At 35.3% G+C, this 13,693-nt stretch overlaps 1 protein-coding gene across 1 annotated transcript in view; it reads right to left on the reverse strand.

Annotated features, from left to right (window-relative positions):
* Ccdc7 (coiled-coil domain containing 7) overlaps positions 1-13,693 on the reverse strand; it is a 95,383-nt gene that overhangs the window by 26,638 nt on the left and 55,052 nt on the right. Inside the window, exon 13 of the mRNA XM_023701944.1 lies at positions 6,998-7,095. Coding sequence (XP_023557712.1) covers positions 6,998-7,095 — 98 coding nt within the window. The remainder of the gene's footprint in view (positions 1-6,997; positions 7,096-13,693) is intronic.

Genomic DNA, 13,693 nt, shown 5'->3' on the forward strand with positions numbered 1-13,693 from the left:
TCTCTTTCTCTCTCTCTCTTTCTCTTTCTCTCTCTCTCTGTATCTGGAATTGAACTCAGGACCTCATGCTACCCCAGCCCCTCAGCCACTTTAAAAGAAAAACAGAAAAAGGAAGAAAGAAAGACTCCAATCAATGTAATTAGAAATGAAAAGGCAAGCAGAGTAGGCTGAAATTCAGAAGATTATTACCAACTGTTTTGAGCACCTGTACTCTAATTAACTGGAGAATCCAAAAGAAATATATAACATTCCTAGCAACATATGAATTATAAAAACTAAACAAAAAAGATACAAAACCCCTGAAAAATCCAGGAACAGACAATGAAATTAAAGGAGTAAAAAGAAACCTACCAACTAAGAAAAAAACCTACGTCCCATTTAAATTCTCCACTAAATTCTACAAGAACTCCAATATTCCTCAAACCTTTTAATGAAACCAAAAAGGAAGGAGTACTGCCAAACTCATTCCTGGAAGCAGCCATTAATCCACTGCACAGATTCTCATAGCTATATGTTCTAATACCTTGCTGTTTTAAATCACTGTAACTTTGCAGTATAACTTGAAGTCCAGGATTTTGATGTTTCTTACTTTCAATGGCCAGAGGAAGACAAAAAAGAGGGATGTGGTCCCCTGGATTCAAAAAAGATCAGAAGTGAGAACTGAATCCCACTGAGACAATGAAGATAGAAACTTCAATGATGAAAAGAGGAGGTGGGTGACGTTGCCGTCTCCTGAGGTGAGAATCACTGCATGAAAGGAGCAATGCAAGACATGTGATTACTGCTGGTGACCCCACAGGCCTCTATGGAGACACACAACAGTGGAGAGGAGCAGTGGCTGTGAAGGATTGTGCAGACTGGGGTGAGCTCTAGCTTGGTTTACAAGAAAGAGCAACTTGGGGGCTGGGGAAATAGCTTGGTGGTCTAAGGACCTGCTTGGCAAGCATAAGGACCAGAGTTTGGTTCCTGGTGCTGCATGCAGTGCTGGCCCTGGAACCACAGAAGCACTGACCCGGCCTTGAAACCAGTTGTGGTGGTACATGTCTGTAATCCCAGCATTGGGGAGGTTGAGACAGGAGAATCACTATGAGTCTTCATTGTTTAGCAAGATCCTGTATTCAAAAATAAATAAATTTTAAGTAATAAAAAAGAAAGAGCAACTGGTTGGGAGCCATCTTGAAGTGAGATTGGCTGAGCTCAGAACTCAAGAGGAGCTGGTGGGTTGTCCAATGGGTCTCAGCTGAGTTCAGACCCATGGAAGGTACACTGACTGCTACAGGTTAAAAGGTTTTGTCTCAGTCCCCATGGCCATAATACAGCCTAAACTTCAGGGGGAATAAAAGTGCAGACTCACTGAGTATCCACTACCCTGCTATATGGCTACTATTGGTTTCTGGGATGAATCGACATGGAGCCACATGCTACCTACCAATGACAGCAGAGACAAACCTGAAAGTGGACTTTTTCTCTCTTTTTCTTTTTCTCTTTTTATTTGTCTCTCTCATTTTTTTTTTTTAGTTGTAGTTTTGATTTTAGTTTTTTTTCTATGAGAAGTAGTAATTTCCTAAGTGTTCTAAAAACTTCCAATAAAGCAATTCATCATAGGCAATTTACACACATCAAACTAGGAATTGAACTTTAAAAAAAGGAAAATGAGAACACACTTAAGCAAAATGCAACACCAGATACCAGTTCACCAAAGGTAAAGCCAAGGGACAATGAGGTGGAACAATCCGAGGGTTACCCACCTTGTCTCTCTGAAGCAGTAACAAAAAAAGCATTTGAATGAGGCTCTAGAAAAAAATAAAATTAGAAATAATTTCTCAGATAACTGCAGAAATGGTGTCCACAATGAAAACAGGATTAGTAACCCATAGCAGATACAAATAAAAACAGAGGAGTTTAAGAAAATTAGGAAATCTGAAAGTGCCCAACAGAAGAAAGGAATGAAATCCATAAGACAGATCAAGTAGATGTTCAGGAGAATAAAAATTCCATTCAAAGTATCTACAGCAGAACAAGCCAATGAGAGGACAGAATTGCAGATATACAAGGTATCATCATGGGCAGTGATCATGAATAAAATGATTTCTTAAAAATAGCAGGGGACCATGAGAAATTAATTCATCAACTGCTAGAGGATGGAAAGAAGAATAATTTAATATTGATTAGAATCAATGGAAAAGCAGGAGATAACACAAATGGTACACTAAAAACTTCACAGACATCATAGCAGAAAATTTCTTTTTTTCTTTTTTTTTTCATGGCAGAAAATTTCACTGGTAGGGAAAAATTTTGACACACAGATAAGTGAGCCATACAGCAATGATAAAAACCCCTACCCCAGGCATATAATAGTCAAAATTCCAGAAATTCAACACAGGGCTGGTATATTAAAAGCTGTTAGGGAAAAGAAACAGATCATCTTTAAAGGAACATCCATCTGAATTACAGCCAACATCTCAGCACAAATCTGTGAGTCAAGGAGAGCTCTGGGTGAAGTATTTCAAGCTGAAGAGGAAAACAACTAACTCAGATTGATGTACCCTACAAAACTATCTTTCAAAACTGACGGAGAAATAAGACACTTCCATGGCATAGAACACCTGTGGAAACTTAGGACCTCCAATCCAGCATTCCAAAATGTTTGAAGGACATTCTAGAAAGAGATAACAAAGGCTATAATTCCATGAACCCTTACCAAGCAAATGAAGGAATTACATAGTGGGGTACAAAAAAAGGGGAGCCAACAATAGGAAAATTATGTGACAAGGATAAGTCAATACACATCAGTTATAATCATCAAAGTTAATGGCCTCAGTTTACCAATCAAAAGATGCAGACTGACAGAATGAATCACGAAGCAAGATCCAAAGATATGTTGCACACAAGCAGCACATTTAATTAAAAAAGAAATTTATAGATTGAAAGTCAGAGGGTGGAAAACAATACTCCATGTAACAGGAATTCAGAAAAGAGCAGGAGGATCTATTATATTTGCAGACAAAGTGAATTTAAAGCCAAGTATGATTAAGAGAGACAAAAGGTTACTACATTCTTGTAAAGGGAATAATCCACGAGGAAGAGAGACAATCACAAATATATATGCAACAAATTCCAGTGCACTCAACTATATAAAACAAATACTAATGCACATAAAAATCAAATCAACATTAACATAATTGTAGTGGGGAATCTCACCCCACTGTCACAAAAAGTCAGACCAACTACACAAAAAAATCTGTAATGAAATATTATAACTGAACCAAACTTTGAATAAATGGTCTTAATAAATGTTTAAAGAGTGTTCCACCCCACATCATTATAAAGCACATTCTTCTCAGTTTCTCGCAGGATGTTCTTCAACATAGACCACATACCAGCTCGTGGAACATGCTTAAGTAAATGCAAAGGAATTAAAATTATCCCTTGCATATTATGAGACCATAATGCAATGAAATTGGAAATCACTGGCAAAAGAAACCAAACAACTTCATAAACACATTAAAATTAAACAACACCTACCTGAACAACTAATGTAACACAGATGAAAGAAGAAACCAACAAGTCTCTATAATTAAAAGATAAAGAGATACAACACATGGGAACTTGTGGAACACAAAGAAAGAAAATCCTAAGAGGGAAATTTATGGCAGTGAATACCCATATTAGGAAAGCTGAGCAAGAACAAATAAACAACTTAATATTGAATCTCAGACTTCTAGGAAAAGAAGAACAAAGCAAGCCCACAGAACATATAAGAGAAGAAATTAAAAATATCAGAGGAGAAATTAATGCATCAGAAAAAATAATACAAAATTATGAACTGAATAGTTGGTTCATTTGCATATTAAATAAAACCAACAAATTCTTAGCCAACCTTATCACAGAAAAAGGAAGGGAAAGACTCAAATTTTCACAACTGGGAATGAAAAGGGTGAAATCACAACCCTAAGGAAATCTTGAATTCTATCAATATGGAAAATACAGAAAAAAAATAGACAGGTTTCTAGATATACATGAATTACCAAAGCTGAATCACGAAGTTATCAAAATCCTAAATAAAGCACTATTAATCAATTGAATCAAAGGTATAATTAAAAACCTACCAACAAGGAAAAGCCCAGGTCCTTATGGATTCATTGCTGAATTCTACAAGAAATTTATTTTATTTATTTATTTATTTATTTATTTATTTATTTATTTTTGTGGTATTGGGGATTGAACTCAGGACCCTGTGCTTTCCAGGTATACAGGAAATTTAGAGATGATTTCAATTCCAATTATTTAAATAAACTGAAAGAGAAGCAATACTCCTAAATCCACTGCTGGAATGAAGAATTACTCTGATACCAAAACCAGGAAAAAAAAAAAGCAAACTAAGAAAGAGAAATGCAAGCCAATATCCCTAACTAATATAGGTGCAGAAATCTTCAATAAGATACTGACAAAGAGAACGCAGCAAACCATCAAGAAAATTGTACACCACAACCAAGTTAGGTTCATCTTAAGGATGCAGATTTGGCTCAATATATGTAAATCAATAAATGTAATAGATCACATTAACAGAGCTAAAGATAAAAGCCATATGATTGTCTAAATAGCTGCAGAAAAAGTTTCTGACAAATTCCAGCATCAATTCATGATAAAAACCCTAAAGAAAATTAGAATAGATCTTCTTTTCTCAATCTAATAAAATCTATATATGACAAACCAACAGCCAGCATCATATTAAATGGTCAAAAATCTAAAGCTTTCATCCTAAAATCAGGAACAAGACAAGGATCAAAATCTACTAAAAGACTGATAGATTTAATAAGTAAGTTCATCAGAGTAATTGGATACAATGCCAATACTTAAAAATCAATAACTTCCCTGTACACAAATAAAGTCTCATTGTAAGAAATTAGGAAAACAACACCTTTCACAATACCATCCCCCAAAAGAATTAAACTAGGAATCAATCTAACAAATGATGTAGAAGACCTCTACATGGAAAACTATAGTATTCTGAAGGGATGAAATAGGATATCAGAAAATGGAAAGACATCCCTTGCTCTTGGGTAGGAAGTACCAACAGAGTGAAAACAGCCATACTTACAAAACTTTCATACAGATTTACTGTGATTCTGATCAAAATTCTTATAGCATATCTTATTGAATTAGAAAAATGATCCCAAAATTCATTTGGAACCAGAGAGACCTAGAAGAGCAAAGGCAATTCTAGGCAACAAAGGGAAAGCATGGGGGCATCACAGTCCCCAAAAGGGGACACCACAATCCCCAACTTGAAATTTTACTATTAAGCTACTGTGATAAAGACATCCTGGTATTGGCAAACAAGCAAACAAGCACAGCCTGAGAATCAGTGCAACAGATAAGAAAATGCTGAAAGAACTCCAGATATATTCAGTCACCTTATCTTTGACAAAGATGGCAAAAAAAAAATCACTAGATGAAAGATAGCCACTTTAATAAATATTTCTGGACAAAGTGGTTCTGCAAATGCTAGAGATTGAAATTTTTCACCATACACTAAACTTAATTCAAAATGGAACAAAGATCTAAATACTAAAACAGAAATCTTAAACCTGCTGTAAGACAGAATTGGTAAAACTCTTGAAGACTTTGGTGTAGGCAACAATTCTATGAATGAAACCATGATTGAAAAGAATTAACAACTAGGATCTCATCTTATTAAAAAGCTTTGCACAGCAAGAGAAACCACTGACAGAGTGAACAAACAACCAACAATGTGGGAAAACTGTCTGCCAGCTGTTCCTTAGACAAAGGATTGCTATTGAGAACATATAAAGAACTCAAAAACAGTAAAACCTCCCAAATTTAAAGACCCAATCCAGAAACAGGCATCTGAGATGAATGCACACTTTTCAGATGAAGAAATATAAATGACAAATAAATAAATAAATAAATAAATGTTCAACACCACTGGTCATTCAAGAGATGTGAATTAAAAGCACTGACATTATATCTCACCCTGGAAAGAGAATGTTCAAAATGAAGAAGTCAACCAATAACAAATGATGGAGGAGCTGAAAAGAAAAAGGAATCCTTCTCCACTGTTGGTAGCAATATAGATGGATATAACCACTGTGCAAATCAGTATGGATATTTCTCAAAAATCTAGTATTAGAGGGCCCATTGGAGCCAGCCATTCCCCTTCTGGGTACCTTCCCAGAAGCATTAAAATCATCATATTACAGCAATATATGTACACCCATGTTTATAGCAGTGCTATCTGTAATAGCTAAATCTTGGTAACAACCCAAATGCCCATCAATCTAGAATAGATACAAAAGATGCAGTCTTTTGTATAATAGCATACTGCTCAGCCATAAAGAAGGATAAACTTGAGACTTTCATAGGTAAATGGATGCAACTAGAGCCCACAGTCATAAGTGAGATAAATCAGGCTCACATGAGTAAACATCACATTGTCTCCCTAAGGCAAGAAGTTGAAAAAGTAAGATTCAAAATGTACAACAGTAGATATTGTGAAGTGGAAAGAAACTGTATACACTAAACTAAAAGTGTATACATCTATATGTATACACTTATATATCTATATATACACTTATATACCTATATATACAGATAGATATAGATATATACATATAGATAATAGTTAAGATAGTTATACCACTAGTCTTATTTAGTTCATTGAAAGCAAAAATTTGTGCCAACATTGTTTGGACAATTAAATTCCTGTGTCTCGTACTCTGAGTAATTAATTTAAAGATAACAATATGAAATGCATTGTGATTTTCCTATTATCTTGTTTTCAAATTTTGTTTTATGTTTTTCTCTTTAAAATAAAATTTAATGAAATAAAATGAAATCCAAAATAAAAAATAAAACTCAATGTTGTTAATTTAATGTTTTAAAAAGCATGTAAGTTATGTTTGTACAATTTTAAATTGTTTGGATATAAGAGAGATAAAACTAATGCAGAAAAATGTTAACATGAATATCTTACTCTTCTGAATCCTCAGGTTTTTCTTTGTCTTTTTTCTTCTCAGTTTTACCAGCTTTCTTTGCTTGATCGTGCATTGGCTTAGTTTTATGCATACTTTTCTATAAATCATAAATAAACAGTTAGTAAGGCCAGGGAGATAGCTCAGAGGCATAAGTGCCTAGCTGGCAAGCGCAAGGTCCCAAGTTTGATCCCCAGTACCATAATAAACAAACAAACAAACAAAAACCCAAACAGTAAAACAATAAATTCTTGAAAATGTGGTAATTATTAAAACCTCCATTTTACAGAGTCACTAAACTATATTTCAAGACCAACTATCTGAATAGAACCCAAACTAAAGATATAGCTAACATGTTGGCAGAAGGACCTTACTGAATGTAAATTGAAGTTTAGGTAGTCTATATTGAAATAATTAAATTTCTCTGATAACTGTGCCTCTTCTGCTATACATGTCACATACCTGCCAGTACATCCCCTACCTGTACAGACACATGCAACAAAACCTGCATACCATTTGAGGGAAATGGGTTGGAAGTTCACTATACAAAAATTACCAAAAATGCATTTTTCTAAAGCATAAAAATAGCAGTACAATAAAGTTTTATGTAGTTAAATGATTGAAAATATAGAAAATATAGCCTGTTTTCTTGAATGAGATCTGAAACTTCTTTGTAGAAGTAAACACTAACTTATTTAATAGACTGCATTTGTGCACACTCTACACTGAAAGAGGGTTGTCCTACATTGAATAAAAAAGTTCTAATATGAGATGTGAGGTGGTGTGGGATACTATATACCTGATGAGTCAGGGTAGCTGATAGAGGCTATTTCTGCCTTCATGCAGCACAATGGTATATTGATTTAGATGGAAAGCGAAAAAAAATCTTATATATATTACACTACTCAAAGTTGTGGATAAGCTCAATAATAAAAACTTGCTAAGACACTGAGTAGCTATTTACTATTTTAGGTGAAAACCTCCAATGAGCACCAAATTTTTGATAGTAGCAAACTTATCACAAGTTAAACACAACAACAGCAAATTATATATGTTAGGATAGATATACAACTACTTTCTCTTAGCTCAATGAGAAGAAAGGTTTGTACTAATAGTGTTTAGACAAGATATCATGTCTGCATCTTGTCCTCTGAATAACTACTATGAAGACAACAAAATGCAAGGTATTAATTATTGTAACTGTCCTACTAACCTGTTTTGAAACTGTCTCATTGCTATTTTATCTTTTTTATCATTAAAATGAATATAAAATAAAAAACTTTAAAAAAATAAGTTAAACCAAAATGAAGGATTTTCTCATCTATTATGGGAAGTAATACTATGTAATAAAGAATTTTAATGAGAATTTTTACAACCCAAAACAATCTTCAACCTTAAAATTGAGTCTTTGGAGATATTTCCTGTTCAAAATAATACACATATGTTAAGAACCAGTAAACAGTAAAATAACAAAGGAAACAACCTCAAAACTAAGGAACAGATCATTAGTGAGCTGTGGGACATCTTCAAGAAGATTAATATACTTATAAATGAAGCTTTATGAAATAAGGGAACAGAACACATTTTGGAAGAAATAGTTTTTTGTTTTTTTGTTTTTTTCAAATTTGATGAAAGCACTATGGCTCCAAATAACAATATAAAGACTATTCAACATGTTGTTGTTAAATTAGTGGAAAGCAGTGATAAAAAAGTAATATTAAATGCAGACTGATGGGAAAGAGATTACACACAAGAATGAGAGAGAGGAACAACTTCTTGTTAGCAACAGCGCATTCCAGGTGAAGAAGCAACATCTCCAAAGTAGGACAAGAAAAGAGTCAGCCTAGAACTCTTTCTCCAGAAAAATTTATATTGATTGATTGATTGATTGTCTTTTTGAGACAGAGTCTCACTATGCAGCTCAGGCTGGCCTTGAGCTCACTTTGTAGCCCAGGTTGGTCTCAAAATCACAATCCTCCTGCCTCAGCCTCCCAAGCCTCACAATGCCTGGCCAGAAAAAAATGATCAAAAATAGTTTGGAAATCAGAGTTCAAAGGCCTCTAAAACAAAACATAAAAAAAATCCTTAAACCACAATATAACAGAAAGAAATATTAAAAATATGCAAAATTAAAGGAAAAGCACCAGAGCCAGGCATGGTTGCACACACCTGTAATCCCAGAACTCCAGGAGGCTGAGGAAAGAGGATCTCTGAGAGTTCAAAGCCAGCCTGGTTTACATAGGGAGTTCAAGGCCAGTCTATAAAGCAAGACCCTGTCAAAAACAGCAACAACAACAGCAACCAGAAATGCTGTTATTCAGAACAAATGCACTAAATGCCAATCCCAAGAGAAGCAAAACGCTTCTGCCTGTTAAATCTTAGCACAACTTCCAAGTGAGATCTAGCACTGGGACCCAGGTGTGGACTATAATAAAAACTTATAAATACATATATATGTTCACATGTAAATATGAATGTATGTTCAAATTGAGGGTAAGGCCAGGTAATGGAGGCTTATAGAACTACTAATCTCCAGAGTGTTTAGAAGTGTATATGGCCTGCCAGATCCTCATTCAACCCAGAGCCCAGGCCCGACATGGAACCTGCAGCAGAACTCCCTGTGAAGAGGCTAAAGGCAAGACCCATCCAGCTGATTCAGGAAGAGAACATCTTTCCAGAGTAGTATAGAGGGTTCAACTCCAAGGGCTGTAGCAGAAAGAAGTGGAGCACAGCAATCAGACCCAAGCCACACCCACTTGGACGAGTTTGAACTTGGTAGATCCGGACCTGGTGCTAAGGTAATAACTATCTAAGCTCTACAACAAAGATCAGAAGACAGTGCTGTAGAAAATAACAAAGAGAAGGAACAAAATGCAGTCTCAGGCCCTGAGCCCACCCAGAACAAATGCAGAAGACACTAGCATAGAAGAAACTGGAAATCACACAACTGAAGTCTCTGAAATAATAGTGTCTGAAGTAAAGAAACAACTAGAGAAAGGTATAGAGGAAATCAGATCAGAAATAATTTCTGAAGTAAAAAAAGAAATGATAACTATACTGAAAGAAGTACTAAGTGCTTCTAAAGAAGTGCATATGTGTGTGTACATACAGTCTTGTCTAGGTATGCATTTTGCATTATTATGTTCATTGAACATTAATTAACACCTAGTGGTTCACATGTGAATAAACAATCAGTTCAAGTCCAGCACAAATTAAATAACTGGGGCAGTGCCTTGATGGCTACGATGAGTCACAGTATCCCTAAAACTGACAAATACCAAAAGAGTGCCATGGCCACGAGTGACCATGGACTGACTAGGCATTCATCCATCAAGATGTCCTCTTGAAGGAAAATAGGTAAGTGGTGACTCTGACATAAGAGACAATGCTAGGTAGATATAGAAATTCCCCAGTACTATGGATCTGGAGTGAGAAGAGGGACACTTCCTAAATGGTTTCATAGAGATTTAATAGATCAAAAGATCTAAACTGGAGTCAATAAGCATGTTGGCAAGGTTGTGCCATGCAGATTAATAATATTTGTCTTAGATAACAAAAACTTAATGGACTGTAAGAGTTCTGTGTGGTGGGTTGGCCAGATGGCTCAGTGGACTAAAGTGCCTGCTTCAGTCCAGATGCAGGACTGGGGTTTGATCCCTGGCATGCCATGCCAGCCCCGCCCCCGGGTCGTGCTGAGACCATGATTGAGACTGGGTGTGGTGGTGCATGCCTGTAGTCTCAGTGCTTGGGATGCTGAAAACAGGAGGATCACTACTAGTCCAATCTACATAATGAGATCCTGCAGACCCTGTACTAAATACATTAAAAAATTTTTGTGTAGCATGTAATTTCACTTGGAAAGGTTAATTATGTTACTGGCAAACGTCATGATGACTTTAAGTAGTCATACATGTTCTTAAGTGGAGACAAGTACTGATAAAGGACAAATTTATTAAAGAGAAGATATTGATTAGAGTGACTTCATATGACACTGCCTGTGCTGCTGTTCACAGGGCTCTAATGCACATTTTCAATTAGATACTAATTATAACTACAATATAGACTAGGGAAATATTTGATATATCTGGAACATGCATATTCCTTTGTTTATGTGAATAAGGGTGTGAGGTATATATACATAGAGTATTTATAGAGTAGATGTGACTGAAAGAGCCAGTAGAGTTGCAATGTAAACAGACGACTGGATGATATAGCTGGTTGAAGAAGCTCCCTGATGAATATGTCTTAGTGTCAACAATGGGTTGTGACAAGTTGCATGAACTGACCAATGTGTGAAGCTTTTTGAAACTGTATGCATCTAATATCATTTATTCAATTGTGGTTAAGAATGTTATGGCCATGAGGACTTTAAGAATCATAAGAAGGGGTTGATTATAAACATCTTAAGGAGAGGAGTTGAACCTCTTGAGTACCAAGTTTCAAGTCTTGAGCAATTTCAGGACACTTCCATCTTAAAAAGTCCTGCTTTGGGGGAGTTTGAGGGGGTAATACATAGATTAAGATAAAATAATCTACTTGATTAGAGAGCTGGTTGATAAACTGACATTATTTCAAATCTCATTCATACTGGGAAAAAGTATAATTAACACTAATATACGTTAATTAATATACATTACTATATCATTAATATATAAAAATAACCTGGATTACTTCAGTTTAAACTCAGATTACATAGGATTTTAATTTGGGGAGGATAAAAATGAACAGTTAGTAGTAGCTTTATACCCTTAAGGGTGTTCCGATCAAGGTTGTAAATCCCTAATGTCCATATAAATTGTGAAACCGAATTCTGCTATGGAATTTGTTCTATTGACCAATTATATTTTTATTGACTATAACTTTTATTTGTTTGAACTCTGTTATTATCATTGCAGGTAAATTTTATCCTATGAGATCACTAACCAATATTTTTAAAAAGTATTTTGTTTATTAATTAATTAATTACAGGGTCTTGCTACGCAGCTCAGACTCATAGTGATCCTCCTGTCTCAGCCTCACCAGGGCTGGCATTAGAGGCATGCATCTTCAGGCACAGTTTCAGTGACCAGCATGACGCGGGTCTAATGTGGTTTCCAGTACCGAGGTTTGAACCTGGGTCCTTGAGCTTGCCAGGCAGGCACTTAGACTGCTGAGCTATCTCCCATGCCCCCAACCAATATTTTAAAGCCAGAAATCCAGTATTGACTTTTTGAGTATAAAGTTATAAGCATTTATATGTGAGCTAAGTGATTTAGTTTCTCACATAAATCTTTCCTGTTATTTTATCCCCATTTCAAGAGACCAATTTCAGTAGTTGAAAGTATGATACAATTAAGACCTCCTTTAGCCATTCAAACAAGCCCTTTTTAAGAAGCCAATAATTATGCTAACTTTGCATGGTTAGGATACTGAGATCTTTGAGCATGTGTCAGTAACAGTGACACTAACACTGGAATTGCTGGAGGAGATGTTTTCTGTGAATAGGAATAACTTTTATCTGACAAATTCCTTTTATTTTTTAAATGCAGCCTTAAGCATATTCCTGGGTTCAGTTGATGATATTATTATTATTATTATTATTATTATTAAAATATTTTATGTATTACAAGGTCTTGCTATTGGGCTCAGACTTGTAGCTATCTTCCTGTGTCAGTCTCCCCAGTGCTGGCATTATAAGTGTGTGCTACCAGGCCCAGTTTCAGGGGTTGGCACAGCATGCACTACCAGAGATCAACCCCAGTCCTTGCACTTGCCAGGCAGGCACTTAGACCACTGAGCAATCTCCTCAGCTCTGTGCTCTGTTGACAGCATTATTAATAAAAATTCAATTGAGTAAGTTGCTTTGTTGAATTAATTATTAGTGGGCATCCAATCTGATATAAATCAATGCAAAGAGAAATTATTTCTTGTTACTTATATTATCAGTATTTCTTCTATAAATATATGAATAAATAAATCCCGTTTAATTGTAGGGGGCTACAAAAGTAGTTGAAAATACATTGTCATAGTTGCTAAGTTTTAAGGTATTCTTAATTTGTAGCCACATTATGGCCATGAAAGTTGACTAATTTTCTTTCTCTCTAAGGTTGCTTTAGACTTCTATAAAGCTATCTCTCTGTGGACTAATAATTCAATTTACATTAAGATTTTGATTCTTATTTGGGATAGCTGGTTTGTCATCTTTACTCTTAGGTCTTCCCATCATTTTGCCATGTAAGTGGGTATGTTCTTAGAGCTGCTTATAAATAATCCTTCTGGTTTGAAAATTTTATTTATTTATTTTTTCGTTGTTGCCTACTTTTCATTTTTCCTTTTATAATCTCCAAATTATAGCTCCTTTCATTTGAATGTAACTGCATTTTTTGTTATTTATTCCTAATATCAACACTGCTAAGTTAGGAACCACTTCAGGTATACAAAAAAGTACAGAGAATAGGAGAAACATCTGTGTAGTCACTATTCAGATGTAACCAATGTCAAGATTTTGCTATAATTACTTACATTTTCTTCCTTTCTTTTCTTTTCCTTTTCCTTTTCCTTTTCCTCTCTCTCTCTCTCTCTCTCTCTCTCTCTCTCTCTCTCTCTCTCTCTTTTTTGTGGAACTGGATTCTCACCCTGACTAACTATATATACTGATACCTGTGAACTAAGCTACTGCACTGCAGATGGTAATTTGTAATAGTAGTTTCATGCTTGGA

Source organism: Octodon degus, unplaced genomic scaffold (genome assembly GCF_000260255.1).
Source record: "Octodon degus isolate 3935 unplaced genomic scaffold, OctDeg1.0 scaffold00144, whole genome shotgun sequence".
In the NCBI taxonomy this organism is placed as follows: domain Eukaryota; kingdom Metazoa; phylum Chordata; class Mammalia; order Rodentia; family Octodontidae; genus Octodon; species Octodon degus.